General features: G+C 42.0%; 1 protein-coding gene across 1 annotated transcript in view; it reads right to left on the reverse strand.

Annotated features, from left to right (window-relative positions):
* Nucleotides 1–315: 315 nt before the first annotated feature.
* Nucleotides 316–20,145, reverse strand: part of LOC143171868 (protein ARK2N) — a 50,440-nt gene continuing 30,610 nt past the window's right edge. Inside the window, exons 3-5 of the mRNA XM_076360985.1 lie at nucleotides 15,789–15,971; nucleotides 10,871–10,997; nucleotides 316–2,280 (exon numbers count right to left, since the gene is read on the reverse strand). Of these exons, the coding sequence (XP_076217100.1) occupies nucleotides 2,091–2,280; nucleotides 10,871–10,997; nucleotides 15,789–15,971 (500 nt within the window). The 3' untranslated portion in view covers nucleotides 316–2,090. The remainder of the gene's footprint in view (nucleotides 2,281–10,870; nucleotides 10,998–15,788; nucleotides 15,972–20,145) is intronic.

Here is a 20,145-nt window from a genome sequence, read left to right on the forward strand (position 1 = left end):
TTGCATTTTTCATGGAAGGACTACAAATGGGTCCCTGCAGCTTTTTTCAAAACTGATCTTTAAAAGATTTTGTGAAACAGCAAAAAGCAGCCACACTAAATCACTGTTCCAAAGTTACCTTTACAGCATGTGTGCTAGCCCACTAAAACGACGGCTGAGTTGCGTGATTAAAATACGAGGAGAAAAGATCGACGGCCACTACTGATACGGTGCCCCAGTAGTACAGGGCTTATTCCCTACTGCAATGCGAATGGGCTCCATCCACGCGCCGCTCCCTCCCTCCCTCCCACCCCCAGAGAAAGAAATCGGTCACTAGAAGCACCACGTACATTTTTTCTGGCCATGCAAATACACTTATGTTCAATGTTTTAGAAAGCTTGAAATTGGATTATCAGTCCCTTACCTAGTTGTTCTTTAAAGTGCAGTCATAACCGTTCTGCTCATTAAAGAAAAAGCTGTTTGTTACTAACTATACCACCACTGCTGGGTTGGTTGGTTTTTTTTTTCCTTTAAGTTACGTGACAACATAGGTAATTTTATTTATTTATTTTTTTTTTTGCCCACAGATAAAATTATTGGAAGCCAAATCAACTCAGAAACCAGCCAACACAAAAAGAAAACAGAACTTCCCGTGTCCTGACTACCCCCTGTTCAGCCTTAAATGGCAAAAAATCTGATGATAGAGCTGTACAAAATTCCCACTAGAAATATTTTGAATACAAAAGAACATTTTAATTGCACAATAGACATTTAAAGTGAATATCATCTTGTTAAAGTCTAATCTTTGGTTTTTGCCTTGAGAAAGGCTCAAAATGACAGATGAGGGGCAGGAATTTCCATATACACTACAGAAACTACAGCCTGCTAAAGTAAGTAGTTCCACTGATTTTGGTAAATATTCCGGTAGAAAGTGTTTCCTGGATCACACCCTAAAAACAATTCCAAAACTAGGATAAGAGACGTGACCTAAAGCCAGGAAAATGGTGCAGATCTAGTTTAAAAACAAACAAACAAACAAAACAGATCACAACCTTAAGCCCTGATCCTGCAACATCTTTTAGGACAGACTTTGAAGCACTTGAATGGCCCCACAAGTTTCAGCGAACTGCCCGAGCTGAACGCTACGCATCTGCTAAAGTGCTTTGCCAGACTGGGGCTTTGCAAGGTGGTTGGGGTTGGGTTGTTTTTTTTTTTTTTGCCGTGGTCAATGAAGCAAATAAGCAACAGTAGAAATGAGGACTACGAGCAAAATGTTTCGTTTCTCTCCTTCTCCTACTCCAGGCAAGACTCGGATATAGGTAAAAAAGTTCAGCTATGTTTAAAAAGGAGAGGGATGCTGGGCCTTTTTATTACTTTTCTTTTTCTTGTGCTTTTGCACTAATCAGCTGCTAGTAAGTCACTACTATTTTAAACCGTAACAAGCTGTGGGAAATGATCAGTGAAACACAGTAGTCAAGTAGACAGAAGACTCAGCACTGAAAAGAGTGTAAACTATAAATTATATTGAAAATAAAAATCCTTTAATTAAAAGCTGTTCAGTGCATATGTTATGGGCCGTTCGTATTAAAGTCAGTCCCTCCTGCTGGTAACATAACCAAATCAGCTTGGGTACAAATACTCTTGGCCCAATTTTCGGAAGTGTTGAATACCCCCAGTTCCACTGAAATCAGTGAGGACACAGCATTTCTCAAAATCACTGATGCTCACACAGCAAAACACTAACTTCTTCTAACAAACTCAATATACTGATAAATTAAAAATGTTCTGAAGTTGGAGGTGGCAAAGGGTGGGAGGACATCAGTTTGCACACAGTTATTTCTTCAGATTAACACACGCACAAGTTAGTAACTGTAGATGCGTTTTAAATCTGGAGCTATTGGCTTTTAATTCTGGGAGGAATCCTCCTTTGAGAAGGCAAAAACATTTTAAACGATACTGAAATTATACTACATTCTGATGGAAATGAAAAACTTCATGAGTTTGAGTTTCGTAATGCCAGGAACAGGGCTTCTGAAGCTGAAGCTTTAACAATGAACTTCTGTGCCACAAAGGGGAGAAGGGGTTGGGGACACACACACAGTGACACCGCATTACAGTAGATATTTGCGCCTGGTATCCTCATCCAAAGTGAGGTCTACTACTTCTGGGGGCGAAGACCAATTCTGCTGGGGAGTCACAGCTGTCCATGATTGTGTTTGCTGAGTGTTAATGTACTGTGAGCCTGAGCCGTGCTTCCAGGAAGACACACTCTGAATCACACCTCCCCTGGGATGCACGCACCTGTAGCAAGGCAAGAAGCACAAAGGATTAAAGCTACTATTGAAGTCAGGCACAAGATTCTTAGCTGCAGTGTTTTTTATCACTTAGGCGTTATCTCGTTAACGTGTCCCTCTCCAAAACGTCCTCGTGGATTTTCCATTTGTAGAGTCCATGACATCTTGAACACCCGGTAAACAAAGCTGAGACTCAACTTAAATTTGAACTTGGGGGTGGCGGTGGGGATTAAATTATTTTTAAGAACTGAATTCTGCCAGCGGGTGTAAAGTGATATTCCTTACAAAAGATGTGCATGGATCCCGAGGAACTTGAAGAAGTCTGCCCCATCATGTGTAATAAAATGCATTATTCAGAAGCATAGTTTCCTGCTAGCAGTTTTACCCACTGGACTTTTAAAAAGAGAAAAAAAAATTAAGTGAGGCTTGATGAGACAAAGAGAAAAGCTATCTTTCTATATGAAATCAAAACCATGTTAAAATAAGGACATAATGATACTTTCATCACGGTAATTACAAGAGAGATCTTGTAATTACATTATTACAGCCATTACATTTGATTTTTCTTTGGTCTTCTTAGCTTAACTAAAAATTACAAACATGCTGGGAAATGCTCACTGATAACAGTACAGCCCCACTTCGGTAAAACATTTAAGCTTTCAGTGATTATAGTCAATGAGACTAAGTCATGTATTTAAAGATAAGCACGCACTCAAGTGCCTTGCTGAAGTGAGGTACGTATCTACTTATTTGCACAGTATTTTTACCTATTATATTCATAAAAGATATGTGACAATTTAAGTACAAGCTAATAATAATTATAAAAAAAATGAAAGACAGACTGATTTTTTTACATGAGGAAGCGATGACAAGAATTTTCTGGAGTCTTTAAGATGATCACTCCATTGTCAGCTGTAAATCTTAAAAAGTGCTAGTAAAACTTTATACCTAGTGCTCCAAAAATTGTTTTGCTCTTACAAGCACTGGTGGCGGCTGTAGCTGCTCCTGGCTGCATACTTAAGCAGGAGATGTTTGGCTGCTGGTGCAACCTTTTCCCGTTTCTATGTGAAGGCACGTGTACCGTATTTCAGCAATCCAGGTTTTCTGTACTGGTCAAATCATAGAATCATAGAACAGTTTGGGTTGGAAGGGACCTTTAAAGGCCATCTAGTCCAACCCCCCTGCCATTAGCAGAGGCATCCTCAACTAGATCAGGTTGCTCAGAGCCCCGTCCAACCTGACCTTGAAGACTTCCAGGGATGGGGCATCCACCCCCTCTCTGGGCAACCTGGGCCAGTGCTTCACCACTCAGCGTAAAACATTTCTTCTATCTAGTCTGAATCTACGCTCTTTTAGTTTAAAACCATTCCCCTTGTCCTATCGCTACAGGTCCTAGTAAAAAGTCTGTCTCTGTTTTTCTTATAAGCCCCCTTGAAGTACTGACAGGCCGCAATAAGGTCTCCCCAGAGCCTTCTCTTCTCCAGGCTGGACAACTCCAACTCTCTCAGCCTGTCCTCATAGCAGAGGTGTTCCATCCCCCTGATCATTTTTGTGGCCTCCTCTGGACCCGCTCCAACAGGTCCGTGTCTTTCTTATGCTGAGGGCTCCAGAGCTGGACGCAGTGCTCCAGGTGGGGTCTCAGCAGAGCAGAGGGGCAGAATCCCCTCCCTCGACCTGCTGGCCACGCTGCTTTGGATGCAGCCCAGGATACGATTGGCCTTCTGGGCTGTGAGCGCACGTGGCCGGCTCATGTCCAGCTTTTCATCCACCAGTACCCCCAAGTCCTTCTCGGCAGGGCTGCTCTCAATCCCTTCATCCCCCAGCCTGGATTGATACTGGAGGTTGCCCCGACCCAGGTGCAGGACCTTGCACTTGGCCTTGTTAAACCTCATGAGGTTCACATGGGCCCACTTCTCCAGCTTGTCCAGGTCCCTCTGGATGGCATCCTGTCCCTCTGGCGTGTCGACCGCACCACTCAGCTTGGTGTCATCTGCAAAACTTGCTGAGGGTGCACTCGATCCCACTGTCTATGTCACTGATGAAGCTATTGAACAGTACTGGTCCCAGTACAGACCCCTGGAGGCACCACTCATCACCAGTCTCCATCTGGACGTTGAGCCATTGACCACTACCCTCCGGATGTTACCATCCAACCAATTCCTCACCCACCGGACAGTCCACCCATCAAGTCCATACCTCTCCATTTTAGAGAGAAGGATGTTGTGGGGGACCGTGTCCAAGGCCTTACAGAAGTCCAGACAGACGACATCTGCAGCCCTTCCCGTGTCCACTGCTGTAGTCACTCCATCATAGAAGGCCACTAGGTTGGTCAGGCAGGACTTGCCCTTGGTGAAGCCATGCTGGTTGTTCTCAAATCACCTCCCTGTCCTCCATGTGCCTTAGCATAGCTTCCAAGAGGATCTGTTCCATGACCTTCCCAAGCACAGAGGTGAGGCTAACAGGTCGGTAGTTCCCAGGGTCCTCCTTTCTACCCTTTTTAAAAATGGGTGCAAAATTTCCCTTTTTCCAGTCACCGGGGACTTCGCCTGACTGCCATGATTTTTCAGCTATCACGGAGAGTGGCTTGGCAACTACATCCGCCAATTCCCTCAGGACTCTGGGATGCATCTCATCAGGTCCATAGACTTATGTATATTCAAGTTCCTCAGGTGGTCATGAACCTTCTCTTACAGTGCCTTGCCGTCCATCCACTCGAGAGGTGTGGGAAGGGAGGTTGCCAGTGAAGGCTGAGGCAAAAAAGTTGAGTTGTTGCAACGGCCTCCTCCTCATCCGTTGTTACCAGTTTGCGAGTCTTGCTCATCGGGGGGTACACTTTCTTTTACCTTCCTTTTCTGGCTGACATACCTGTAGAAGCCCTTCTTATTATTGTTTGCAGCCAGTGCCAAGTTCAGCTTCATCCACACCTTGGCCTTCCTGACCCCACCCCTACACAACCGGGCAGCGTCCCTGTACTCTTCCCAGGATGCCTGTCCCCGCTTCCACTGCCTGTGCGTTTCCTTCTTGCTCTTTAGTTTGGCCAGCAGGTCTCGACTCAGCCATGCCGGTCTCCTGCCTTCCTTGCCTGATTTCTTACATCTGGGGACTGAGAGCTCTTGAGCTCTATGGAAAGCGTCCTTAAAGATATGCGAGCTCTGTTCTGCCCCCTTGTCCCTGAGGGCAGTTTCCCAGGGGGTCCTATTGACTAACTCCTTGAACAGCTGGAAGTTGGCTTTCCTAAAATTCAGGGTCCTGACTTTACTCTTTGCCTGACCCATATCCCTCAGGACTGCAAACTCCACCAGTCACTGCAGCCCAGGCTGCCTCCAATCTTGACATCACCGATTACCTCACTTGCATTGGTGACCAACAGGTCCAGTATCGCATCCCCTCTGGTAGGGCTGCCCATTACCTGGTTTATGAGGTTATCCTCAGTGCATTCCAGGAGTCTCCTGGATTGCCTACAGCTCACCGTGCTACTTTTCCAGCAGATATCAGGGTGGTTGAAGTCCCCAGCAGGATGAGAGCCTGAGAGCGCGATGCCTCCTGTAGCTGGAGTAAGAACTACCTGGAGTAAGAACTCTCTACAACTACCTGAAAGGAGGTTGTAGCGAGGTGGGGGTCGGTCTCTTCTCCCAAGTAACGAGCGATAGGACGGGAGGAAATAATGGCCTCAAGTTGCGCCAGGGGAGGTTTAGATTGGACATGAGGAAAAATTTCTTTACTGAAAGAGTGGTTAAACATTGGCACAGGCTGCCCAGGGAAGTGGTTGAGTCCCCATCCCTGGAGGTATTTAAAAGACGAGTAGATGAGGCGCTTAGGGACATGGTTTAGTGGGCATGGTGGTGTTGGGTTGACGGTTGGACTCGATGATCTTAGAGGTCTCTTCCAACCTTAATGATTCTATGATTCTAAGAAGGCTTCGTCAATAGGCTCCCCTTGATTGGGCGGCCTGTAGTAGACACCAATTCACAAGGTTCCCTTTGTTGCCTCACTCTCTAATTCTTACCCATAAGCTTTCAGCATGCCCGTGGCTATTCTTCAGAGACAGCTCTTCACACTCTATCCATTTCTTGATGTAGAGGGCACCCCCTCCGCCCCTCCTTCCTCGCCTGTCCCTTCTGAACAGCTTGCAGCCATTGATAGTCGCACTCCAGTCATGGGATTCGTCCCACCAAGTTTCAGTAATGGCAACTAGGTCATAGCTTTCTAGCAGCACGGTGGGTTCCAGCTCCTGTTTGTTGCCCATGCTGCGTGCACTGGTGTAGAGGCACTTCAGCTGGGCTGTTGGCAGTGTCATCTTCTTAGGGGAACAGCCCTTAATTCCTTTGAGGTATTTCACTGGTGTTTCCCTGTTGGCTCCTGTCACCTCAGAAGTCCCTGGCTCATCTCCGTAAGACTTCAAGTGCGCTCCAGTGTAGCCAGCACGTCAGAGCAACAGGCTGAAGACTCTCGCTAGCACCCCGTCCCTCTAACTTCGGCGTGTCATCCCACAGCTTGTCACAGGCAAGCCTGATATCATCCCCCTCCCCCTTCAAGTCTGTTTTAAAGCTCTGTCAGTGAGCCCCGCTAGCTCATGAGCAAAGACCCTCTTCCCCCTTTGAGAAAGGTGAATCCCATCTGATGCCAGCAGGCCTGGTGCCGTGTAGGCCATCCCATTATTGAAAAACCCAAAATTGCAGCGGTGACACCAGCCACGGAGCCATGTATTAATAGACTGGGTGCGTCTGTTTCTTCCAATGTCGCCGCCCGCAACTGGAAGGAGAGAGGAAAAAATAACCTGTGCTCCAGATTCCCTCACCAGCCGTCCCAAGGCCCTGAAGTCTCTTTTGATTGCCCTTGGACTACACGTTAGGGCTTCATCGCCGCCCACGTGGAAGAGCAGTAATGGGTAGTAGTCCAAGGGCCGTACCAGGCCAGGAAGTTTCCTAGTGACGTCCCTGACATTTACATTTTATTTGTTTTAATTTAAGGTAGTGCAATTTATTTTCTCCAGAACTATTTAGGTTATGCTCATCTCTCTTGGCTCTGGTTAGAGTTTCATGAAATAGAATGAAAAATCTCATTCTCCGAGCTCTAACTTCTCTGAATATAAATGTCTCATTTCCTTCTCAGATACGCTATTTAGTTTTGGATAGGATGTTCAGAATTACTTTTTTATTACTTCTTCAGTCTTAAAAATACACACTTAAAGTACGTATCTACAAAGAATTAGTAATAAGAGACTGGAACTCTAACAAATAGAGGGGATTTTTTTTTTCTTTTTTTAAAAAAAAAAGCTTTCTTTTAAGAAGAAATATTGTTAAGCATAACTGACAAGAAAAGCTCGTAGCCAAAGCAAACTAAATACGATGTTCGGTCTCAGGGACTATGGTCCATCGTTCTGATACAGAACAGTCCTCAATGCTTAGGCAAAGCTAACACTAACTTTTCTCCCTGAAGATGACAAAAAGCAAGCTATAAATTATCTCATAGAAATGATACCTCACAAAAATAAAAGTGTTTATCCTCAAACAAGTCACACAAGCAGCCAATAGCAAAATGTTCAATCAAACATTAGCTTAGGGAACATGCTTTCCAATCTGTAGCTAAGGGGAAGATACCAAATAAAGGCAACCAAAAAAAAAAGAAAAAAAAAACAAACTGGAAAAAAAGAGGAAGACTGTTTTATACACATGCATGTTAAAAAAAAAATCTATTGGACAAAAATTAAACAAACTGAAAAACAAGGCTTGGTGTCCTAAGTAGATGCCAAGTAATATTCCAATGATGAAAAACACCACCAATTCACTAGCAATCTGAAAAACTACAAATGATGGACAAACTCTAGGGTGTCATGACTCACACCAGTCCAACGACAACATGGAATACGTGGCACGATAAAAAAAAAAAAACAGTGTGAGCAAAAGAACTGAATCCAAACACCATACTAACTAAGCATGCAAAAAATACTGATCAAAAACCTAAACCTTTTCCAAACGACAACCCTGTCAGAAGCCCATCAATACTTCATAACTGCAAGCCTAGACCTGCAAGAGAAATAAAATTCTAAATAGGATTCGAACAACTCAAATGTGCGAGTATTCAACGGAGCCAGTAAGAACTAGTCTTCAGGAGATGCCAGATAAACTGATTTTAAACAGCAACTCCACATTTACTTAACATTTCCATTCTTGTACATGGTAATTATTATCGAGGCAAGCAGCATGGAAAGGTTTTCAACAGGGGACCTGTCGTGCTTTAACCCCAGCCAGCAACTGAGCACCACCCAGCCGCTTGCTCACCCTCCCCGCCCCCCTGGTGGGATGGGGGAGAGAATCGGAAGAGCAAAATAAGAAAACCTATGGGCTGAGGTAAGAACAGTTTAATAATTGAAATAATAATAAATAATTAATAATAATAATAATGATGATGATGTAATGGAAAGTAAAACAACGAGAGAGAGAAAAACAAAAAACGCGGGGGGGTGGAGCAGGGGAGTGGGGAAGTGATGCACCCGCTCATCACCCACTGACCGGCAGCCAGCCAGTCCCCGAGCAGCGATTGCTGCCCCCCGGCCAACTCCCCCCAGTTTCTGTACTGAGCATGACGTCCCATGGTATGGAATGTCCCTCTGGCCAGTTTGGGTCAGCTGTCCTGGCTGTGCCCCCTCCCAGCTTCTTGTGCACCTCCTGCCCACTGGCAGGGCAGTATGAGAAGCCGAAATACCCATGACTTTGCGTAAGCACTGCTCAGCAACAACTAAAACATCGGTGTGTTATCAACATTATCCTCATCCTAAATCCAAAACACAGCACTGTACCAGCTACTAGGAAGAAAATTAACCCTATCCCAGCCGAAACGGGGACAGGACCTCAAGCAGAAGTGTTGTGTGTATGTAGTGCTAGACGGATTTACACAAACTAGTAGTGGAGGACAAGTCCACACTGCTTATCATTAGGACAAAGTTCCTCTAAGCCCTGGGTCTGCTGGATAAACAGCCAGGAGAGCTACTTCCTAAGGAATTAGTATCTTCCAAAAGAGTTAGCCATGCAAGGACTTTCACTATTCTAAAAGTGAAGACTAAATCTCCCTTCCTTCAGCATCTTAAAATTTCCTTTTTTCACATCCAACAGCACTGGATTGTGCCCACACTATCTGTACAGTTTCCTGCCTGGGAAACCGGGTCCTGTACACCTTCCTTCTGCCCTCCCTCAAGAAAGATGCAGTGAAGGGACAACGAGGAACAGCTCTGTTCCTTGTCCCTCACACCCCTTTTCCACCTCCAAGCATCAAGCAGGCAGCAGACTAGTTTTAGAAAACCCTTGTCTGTATACTGTTTTAACTTGCTTTTATTCCACCAAATTAACCCTCCATACTATATGAAAATGCCAGTCGTCTTCAACTGCTTCATAATACCTTAAGCCAAGGAAAGATCATAGACTAAAGACAGAATCATAGAATCATTGAGGTTGGAAGACCTCTAAGATCATCGAGTCCAACTGTCGACCCAACACCACCATGCCCACTAAACCATGTCCCTAAGTGCCTCATCTACACGTCTTTTAAATACCTCCAGGGATGGGGACTCCACCACTTCCCTGGGCAGCCTGGTCCAATGTTTCACCACTCTTTCAGTAAAGACATTTTTCCTCACGTCCAATCTAAACCTCCCCTGGCGCAACTTGAGGCCATTTCCTCCCGTCCTATCGCTTGTTACTTGGGAGAAGAGACCGACCCCCACCTCGCTACAACCTCCTTTCAGGGAGTTGTAGAGAGCGATGAGGTCTCCCCTCAGCCTCCTTTTCTCCAGGCTAAACAACCCCAGTTCCCTCAGAAGACTTGTTCTCCAGACCCCTCACCAGCCTCGTTGCCCTTCTCTGGACACGCTCCAACACCTCAACGTCCTTCTTGTAGTGAGGGGCAACATCAAAAAATGCCTATCAAGAATAACAGCTGAAGCACAGCTGGACAGCTTTCTATCTGAGCTTGAGAGAAACCTTTGGCTTCCTTACCCTCATCTACTTTGGGGGTTTGAACTCTGTTGTATCTTGAAATAAAACTAAGATTCATAAGGATCCAATTTTTAATATAAAGGGGCTATCTTATGACATTAGCCATTGAAAAGTTTATAGTATTTATATTTATTTTATAGTATTTTTACTACTGATTAATTAAATAAACTGGAAGCTGATTAAATGCTTAAAGTAAGTGAACATTTTTGAAAGGGAACAAGAACCCACACAAATATTTTTGTTTATGTATTTGCATATTCACACTACACCCTTAAAATCTGAATTCCTGATGTACGTAAATTTGGTATCTCTATATTTGGTATTTTAATACTACATATGTTTAGCCTGTTAATGTTTGATATCGAATCACAAGCTTAATCTGAACACATATGAAGTTGATAATGTTCTAAAGAAAAACACACTCTGACATCACCGTGACCAGCAGAATAGAAAAAACAAGTGCAACGCTTGCTACCTTTTGGGCATCAGTCATGGATGGATAACTACGGAAGTAGAAGTCGTCAATTTTTTTCTTTATTTATTTTAGCAATACAGATATTCTGATAAAATGAAAGAAATATTAGAGCTAAAAAAAGGAATCAATACCTGGCATGTTCCTGAACTCCAACAATCTCTACTTCGCTATCAGAAGAGGCGATATTAATTTCTTCATTGATTTGGGCATTACCAGAAGAGGTTTTGTCACTTGCAAGGAAGCCTGGATCCAAATGACCTACAGATGGGGAAAATGCAAATACAGCCAATGTTTAACAGCTTACACAACTCCCAAATCAGCTGGAAAAGGAGTTTCCCAAGCTAAAAAAAAAAAAAAAAATGAAACACTGAGATTGCAAAATCTTATTAGATCAAGTTATCCAACTTCCAGTTCATCACCTGGTACAGGATGACCACTGGACTTATCCAGTCTCAACAGCTCTAGCGATGGTGTTATCACACAAGTGTGAGCAAAGCCCAACTATTGCATCAAGAACACTTGACGTAATTAGGCTTTCCAGCTGTTATTTTACAACAGTGCTAAGAGTTAGACTGTGCCCAAACCTCTTTGAAATAAAGAAACAAGACAATCTATTGTCAATAAATCAAATTCAATGATACTGTGGCAAGCAAAGCCTATAGCCTGGACAGAAACATCACACACACCCCAAAGAGAATGAAAATGCCTTTTTTTTTTTTTTTTTTAAAACCAACCAACCAACCAAGGGAAACGGGTCAATGAAAAAAACCCAACAAACCCATCAGTGTCCGGTCGTGCTGCTTCACGCTTCTGCTCGTAACATTATTACAAATACTTGGAGAAAAAAAAAAAAAAAAAATCTGTTTTTCATAAGTGCCATATACAGCAGTGTTGGTTTTTTATTACAGTTCCTCAATGCTATCCAGTTCATCAGTCTGTCAAACAACACGTCCTTTCTAAATACTCACGAGTATGGCAGGTTTTGTCTTTTCTGCCAAGTACTGCTAAGAAGGTTCTTCACCACAATTAGCGAAGCTGTGTTGTGACATATTAAATAATACTTGCATGGAAAACACAAGCCAGCCAAAATTATTTGTTTTACAGAAAATAAACACATTTTTAAAATCAATTAAAAAATAGGATTTCAATAAAAAGAAATAACTTCTACTTTTTTTTTTTTTAATTCAAAAAACAAAAAAAGATTACTTCTACTGTCTCTCTTTAGCAGTAACCTGGGGGATGCTGGGCAGCCCTGAAGCAGATGAATGAGACTACCTCCTTCTTGGAAACCACTCACTCAGCTGTATTACACAGGGGAAGAATCATTTATCGAGCAGGAAATTTGAGATTAGATGAATATATTATGTATATCTAGTCTGACTGGACAGCCTCTTCAAAGATGAGAGGAGGAGGATGCAATAATGATGCACTGAATTTCAAAGGTGTGAGAATATGCAGAACTGATTATACCCCCAGGTAGATCAAGAGGACACAGAGAGAAGAAATTAAACTTAAAACAAGTGCCAGGGAAACCTTCTAATGACTGCTTAAAGTATTTGAAAAAGATGCAAGCAAATAGAGGGGCACAGGCCATACTGCACGTTCAGTTTTTGGAAAGCAATGACCCTTGGTGCAACATCCGATCAGGGTTAGGAAGGGAAGGAAACCTGTGTGCTGCCATGTACCCGAAGGAGGAGTTTCCACCTCACAACACGAAAAAGATTTCTCAGCTGAACTTAAAACGAATTAATAGCCCAGGCAGACTTTTCCTAACGTTACAGTTCAGCTGAACATTTCTTGGCAAATATCACGGATGGCCAGAAAGTCCCCAAATGGGTCACAGATATTTCATAGAATCATAGAATGGTTTGGGTTGAAGTTCCAGCCCCCCTGCCATGGGCAGGGACACCTTCCACTAGACCAGGTTGCTCAGAGCCCCGTCCAACCTGACCTGGAATGTTTCCAGGGATGGGGCATCCACCCCCTCTCTGGGCAACCTGGGCCAGTGCTTCACCACCCTCAGCGTAAAACATTTCTTCTATCTAGTCTGAATCTACGCTCTTTTAGTTTAAAACCGTTACCCCTTGTCCTATCGCTACAGGTCCTAGTAAAAAGTCTGTCTCTGTTTTTCTTATAAGCCCCCTTGAAGTATTGAAAGGCCGCAATAAGGTCTCCCCAGAGCCTTCTCTTCTCCAGGCTGAACAACCCCAACTCTCTCAGCCTGTCCTCATAGCAGAGGTGTTCCATCCCCCTGATCATTTTCATGACCCTCTTCTGGACCCGCTCCAACAGGTCCGTGTCTTTCTTATGCCGAGGGCTCCAGAGCTGGACGCAGTGCTCCAGGTGGGGTCTCACCAGAGCAGAGGAGAGGGGCAGAATCCCCTCCCTCCACCTGCTGGCCACGCTGCTTTGGATGCAGCCCAGGATACGATTGGCCTTCTGGGCTGCGAGCGCACGTGGCCGGCTCATGTCCAGCTTTTCATCCACCAGCATCCCCAAGTCCTTCTCGGCAGGGCTGCTCTCCATCCCTTCATCCCCCAATTTGTATTTGTGCTTGGGATTTCTTTAATAGAAGCGGCTGGGCACACTGTGAAACATGAAATGGAAGTGCTCAGAGGCTTTGATTCATGTGCTGGCAATGCAAACTGTGAGCTTTAAATGATCACCGCCCCAGTGATTCGCATCGCCCCGCTCCTGAACGTCACTGCTGCTACAGCACAGGCAGCAGAACAGCAACACAATCCTTGGTCACTGGTTCACGCAAACTGGTATGGGTATCAACCTGCCTTAATACGTTGTATTAATGCATTAATGATGTACCACCACTCTGCACCCTTTGCTAGACAGGGTAACGCCTGGCAGAGAGGCAAAGCAGACCACCTCTTAAATAGCCCCCAAATGAATCCCCAGAGGTATAAATGAGAGCCCCAAAAGAGCTTTCATGCATAGTTTTAAGTTCAGAGAACAAAAAGGTAATTAGCAGTAGAGAAACCATCATTAGCAGAGTAAATATTGCAACAGTAGCCGAGTGTAAATCAGAATTATAGCATACAGATAGATTTACAGCCTCTGGCTATACAAATTTCATGCCTAATAACATGCCTACGTTGTTAATTTCTTTGCACAAACATTAGGATGATGCCCAAAGGAGATATTTTGTTTGCCCTACAACATCAGGACTTGCAAAACAGCCCAAGGTATTTGTCCATGCACAAAGATGTGATAGTGTGTCCTAATAAGATTTTTCACTTAGATAAAGCTTATGTTGTTATTTTCCCATGGGAACACATCATTTATTGTCTGTTAAACTAGATACTGGTTGAAGATTAAATTTGGGAACAAGATGTAAGATTTGAAAATTCTGCTATCCAAATGTGCAATCCCAGACATGGTAAGAAAAGGCCAGTACTGACAAACGTGCAGTCAGAGGCGTATGGAGGCTACAGGGCTCTGGGGCAAGGTGTATGCAGGAAGAAAAAGAGATTCATCCTTTCAGACGTCGAAATGGCCATAGCACCAGGAGCAAATTTGTCTGGACACGTTCCCATAGGGTCAAGGATGAAGAAGTTTCTTGAAGTTTTCTAGTTTTCTCTTTCCTGGCAACCTCTTCCTTGCAAGTCCCCTTGGATACAGGTGGAGGAAGGAAGACAAATTTCTACCTGCATCACAGCATTGTACTCGTAAGTGGAAAGTGGAAGAAAGCTTAGTAAGAAACATTACTTTTTATTTCCTTACACTCCTTTGAAGTACCAATCCATTAGTGCTATATAATAAAGTTAATTTCAGCTGTTCTAATCGTTTAATAAACCACTTTATAAAGGAGAGGGCTTGTTAGGGGTCAAATAGCTAACTATCAGTCAGCTGCTATCCTGCAAACAATACCAGTGAGCTTGGAAAACACCGGCTAGCTTCAAAAAGGCTGGAACAACATCCAGCCACAGAGCACAGGGAAAATAATGCAACAGAGATTCTCATATTCAAATAATGGACTTGTCCACTAGACAATAATGGAACACTTCTTTCAAAACCTGCCACATATTTCTACTTCTTTAAGCCTTATAGACATTGAAAAGTAGCTCAGAGCTACCAGGACACTTCCAGCGTAGGTGCCCTTTGGCAGGCTTACATTTGGAAGACACAGCATGAAACAAAAAAAACCCTGCTCTGCTCCACCACTGCAGGCAAGACTCTCTTATGCAGCTAAAAATCTTAACACGGGTATTAAAAAAAAATGAGTGGACAGGAAGGCAATACGTTGGCATACAAGGCTACGGGATGAGGTCGATAGGAAATATTCCGTTAGCTCTCTGCATCCAAAACACAGTAGCATTTCACATTGTTGCTGAACTCTTTTGTTAGTGAAGAGTTGCAAGCACTTGGTGAAGCTGAACAATTTTTATGAGCTACGTGAACGTCTCTGAACTCTTCCACAGTATTCCCGCTCTTGCTTTCTTGAAAGAAATTTCTTTGCTGTCTCTTGATGCTAAGCCCACTTACCAGCGCCTTTTCACCCTTCATCTTTATCTGATGCTGGTCTGCCCAATTTTCTAAGGTATGTTAGAAATGCAGATGGAATATGGGAATAATTAATGCTTGTATTCTAAAGAAATGGAGAGACAAACAAAAAAAAAGACACACACAGACAACTACAATACTTAAAATGAGATTATAATTGGTTTACTAGGTGGTGGCATGGGTCGTCATAATCAACCATTCAGTAACAAGTTTAGCTCACTTTCATTTTAAAAAAACCACCACCAAAACCCCAGACCTAAGTTCCAAGAAGTAATTCGAGGGAAAAGAAGGAGAAAAAAATAATTAAGAAAATTAGTGTCAAAAATACATTGCAGGAATCTTTGTCCATTTTTATCAGTTGTATTTTAGAATAAATGTCAGACTTTTTTAATAAGCACCTGTATTGTTTTACTGCAAAATCCACACGGGGAGCTTTTAAAGCTGCATAAACTACAAAAATACTGAAAGCAAGAAAGGGAGAGACACCAACTGAGATGCTGGAACAAACGTCAGAGGAAGAGAGTTTAAACAAACCTGTATCAGCACTCAGTTCATCTAGCAGCCCTCTGGTTCTCCAGGTAGATCCCGAGTCTTGATTTCCTAAAGAATTGTTGTGCTCTTGAACTACTGCAGCCGCCAACAGATTGTCCACATTTACCACTTCTGGGTCTGAATTTGTGTCTGATATATCATAATGAGCTACAACTGGAGGTCCATCTGCAGAAAGAGAGAAAAGCAAAGCGTATTAGAAGTCAGCATACTGTGAAAGACACCTTTAAAAGTACAAATAATTTGTTGAAAGATTAATGCAATCTCCTACATGAAGCTCTTAAAGAACTATAAATTATATGAATTATTAAACTTCAGTTAATGAACATAGTCTGAGATTACAGAGACATTTTAACCTTTGCATACACAGAAAACACAAATGTAAGAAAAACATGTTTATCAATGTATCAGTTATTTGTGTATTATCTTTTACATTAACACATAAACATCTCCGTATCTGACGACGTTACATTTACAATCTTAAAAGGATAAAACCTTCAGTCCAAAATAAAAAATAAGTTACAGGACATTAAATTTGGCAAGACAAGATATTTATCTAGAGAATTTTACAAAACTCAAGTGACAGTTTACATTACTTTAGGGTTGATTGAATAAAACTAACTTTTTGATATAACTGATCCAGTGACAATAAATTTAACATTAGGCAACTTTCCTTTCGTAACATTTACCTGTCAAGGACAGGGGAATTTTTCAAAATGGCAATGTTTTTTGGTGTTTTTTTTTTTTTAAGGTCAAGAATAACAAGAAACAAAACTGTAACGTGCAGCGATAAATATGCTTTTAATTCAATATGATTACCATATGCATTTTTGGCCACCAAAGTGAAGGGGGAAAGAGGGAGAGAAAATTGCTTATATGATTCTGAAACCTATTCTTGAGGAATAACAAAAAGCTGGTTTTGGTCTATTTTGTTAGGACGGACTATTTTCTTTGTGAGGAATGAAAATCACTTACAATTGGAAAGCATGCTAGAAACAGAAGAGGCTCGGAAAAAAGTCGTATTCAAGACAATGATTAATGTGGAAGCAAAGAGAGAACGGATAAATATCGTCATTCTGAAAGGATGCGCATTTTAACTCTGATGCCTCATCTCAGCTATAGCTTATCGACTCAGAGTGGATGAACGCGGTTGGAGTTCCCGCTCCCCAAACGGCAGAATCAAAACTTTCTTTGGGCTAAGACTTCATCCACAAAACCCCGAGTATGAAATAGAAAAACAGGCTGGGCCAAAGCTCCGCTGCTTTGCTACTGCAATGCTTTAACTCCAAGGAAGTTCTGGCAGTTGAGTGTCTGCAGGACTTTTTTGTTAAGGGTATGATACATAGAGGGTGTAGTTTGTGTGGGATAATATAAAATAATCATAAACCAATAACGTGTTTAGGAAGATAGGACCTTCAGAATTACAAAATGGCTACAGAAATCTTTAAAAGTCACAAAGAATAAAATGGAAAGACTTTTCAGGAAAGATTGGTTTCTTTTAGGAGCGTTAAGTGCCTGTCGAAGACAGAAAGAACACGATGAACTAAAAGTTTCAAATTTCGTTCTCTGAAAATCTGTTTCTACTGAGGTTTTTAGGGAGGGATTTTTTGGTTTTGTGGTGTTTTTTTTTTTTGTAACTTGGTCCCTGAAACGTAATTCAACCCACTATTTTAAGAAACGCCTATTTTGTGATTAGCAACACACTTCGTTAAAGAGCGACCATATTGCTTAAGTCGTACTAAAGATCAGTTTTGCAACAAGGTATGAAGAAATTCACAAAATATTTCCGATCAGATCTGCCTCCAAAACAACAATTTCATAAAACAATGTTATATTACAAACTTAAAACAGACCCGACAAAAATAAATGGGTAGTTAAATGTCAATGTATTAAAGACCAAACTGTTCGCAACATGAAATGCTGATGATTATGACTGGAAAAGAAGTCCCGATAATTAACTGAAAGGCAATCTTTGTCTTTTTAAAAGGCAATTACAAACTAATGGAATACCAAGTTCAAAATTAAGCTGGCTGATGTTCAGTTAATTATTTGTGAAAGCCGATGATTAATAATTTAATCATGCAGAAGTTACAACTGGACTGAATCATGAGAGGCATGTTTTCTTTCAGTCTTATCATCAGAGTTCAGCGTGAACATATATAATGTGATCTAGAAAAATAAACAGTCGAGTGCAGAAGATACGAGGGTCAAGTACAATATTGACTATTTGACCATTTTTTCAAGAGGTTATCTAAAATTTCAGGAGCTAGGTACTGTTTCTTCAGGTGTTGGTTTCTCTCGCTTCTTACTAAGATCTCCAAAAGCAGAAGCGAAATTTGATTTTCGATAATGTTGTCTACACAAGTAAAATTATATTTGGACAAAAGGCACCAATAGTCTCAAGTCAAAATTGTACCACTCCTACATGTATAATCATGCAAAAATGTATAATAAATGTATATACATGCAGAGTGATATTCTCATCACCTACCCATAGAAATAACTTGTGTGAAAGTCTTCATCAGTAGGAAATACAAGCATAAACTTGTTATCTGTAGCTCCACTCTTGTATCTTCCACACTTCCAAACAGCACACCTTATAACTTAGCTTAAATTTAGTATACATCAAACAGACAAAAATATTTTCAATATAATTTACATACCGTAATTATATTTATCAGTGTAATAGCCACCAATTTTTACAATCTGGAAAAAAACAAGCTGCCTGTTTACAAAGCAATCACAGCAGAGATCTATTTTTGCTTTTCTCAGCCTTGCCTTTCAGGATCAGATTTGGAAGTGAAATGAAAGGCCCCTGACACCAGGGTTATCCATATCTATCACCAGTAAATGACCAACGAGGCCAAGATAATGGCGACACTGCTGCAACAAATCCTAGGATTCCCAGCATGTATAAAAGAACAAATAAGCAATACATGCCTACGTGTGTTAAAAAACCAACAATAAATAAACCAGTATATAAGGTGTAGACAACTACAACTAGATGAAAGTTGCAGCGAAGGCATATTAAAAAAAAATGCTCTAAAAATCCTTCATTCCCAAAAGCCTGTTTCCTTTTCAGTGCTACAAGGACGGGACAGGAAGGGTTAAATTTGGAAGTAAATAATACTTCCCTAACCAACTATGTGATCATCCGATAATGTGATGCAAAGTGAACGTGTGGTACCAAGAAATAAGGACAACTGGCTTCAGCTAGGAAATAAGTGAAAAAATGCCTTCAGGTTGAAAAGGTGAAAGGATTAACTACAACCACAGTTGTAACTTATCATCTTGTCTTTACAATAGAGCCACTCCTCGTAATTACTGACTGTAACAGGATTTCAACAGCTAGAAAAACAGACACCAAAACAAACCATGCCAGAATCAAAATTTAATGTAGCACAATTAGGAGGTTCCCTGGTCAGTAATTTAAACAATCTATTTAAGAAAAATTGCGTCTTTTGAGAAGCCAAGATAGCTGGAAGACTTATATTTCCCTGGTGATAAGCTTTAATTCATTTCTAAAGCAATAAATGCTTGAAAAAGACAAGGCTGAAAGTTAATAAGTACCAGCAGCAAAATACAGCTGTTGACATTTAACGTTAGCAGGGGGAGGGAAAGACTGCTTTTTTATTTTATTTTTTTTTAAAGAATTCAGAGGCAGAGGTCATCATGGGGACAAGCGTTTCCAAGTGTCCAATTCTCCCTTAATTTACACAGCTCATCAAAACTAATTCCGCTCAGGACAACCGAATCAGAAGCCACATGCACAAAAATTCAGGTCTACACATGTCAATTTTTATTTTAAGCTTGCAGCGTAGAAAATCCAGTAATTTCTTATCTGCTAGCCGCTCACATGCTTTTCACAGAGCCACATCTCAACATTCAGCGGTCTAAACCGTGCTGTAAGATCCACGCTCCTACTATCCCTTAATTCATTATAATGGCAGCACAAGCAAGAAGGGGGAATCAACCGTAAAATTTCAGCTGTAGGTTAAAAGCAGCAATCCTGTAAGAAGCACCATACCTTTGCGCTGAAACGGCTGTGTATCAATGAGCAGCAGTACTTTAATACTAGATACAAAAGATACTAGCTAGCAGAACCTGAATTTCATCCTTTAAGTCACTGTTTCTCTTTAGCTTTCTTAAATTTAGGCATGTAGAGCCAAGCTCATCACCTAAACTCACTCCCACCGCAGCCAGAGAGAGGAACTTCAGGGTCAAGTAATCTCAGCCTGGAGATTGCAGCCTGGAACATCGTCATCTCCCCTCCTTCCCCATCAACAGAAAGAGCTTAGACAACCACCTTAGACAAGGCACCTAACTTCTACCCTGCTGAAGT

The sequence above is a fragment of the Aptenodytes patagonicus genome, chromosome W (assembly GCF_965638725.1).
Source record: "Aptenodytes patagonicus chromosome W, bAptPat1.pri.cur, whole genome shotgun sequence".
In the NCBI taxonomy this organism is placed as follows: domain Eukaryota; kingdom Metazoa; phylum Chordata; class Aves; order Sphenisciformes; family Spheniscidae; genus Aptenodytes; species Aptenodytes patagonicus.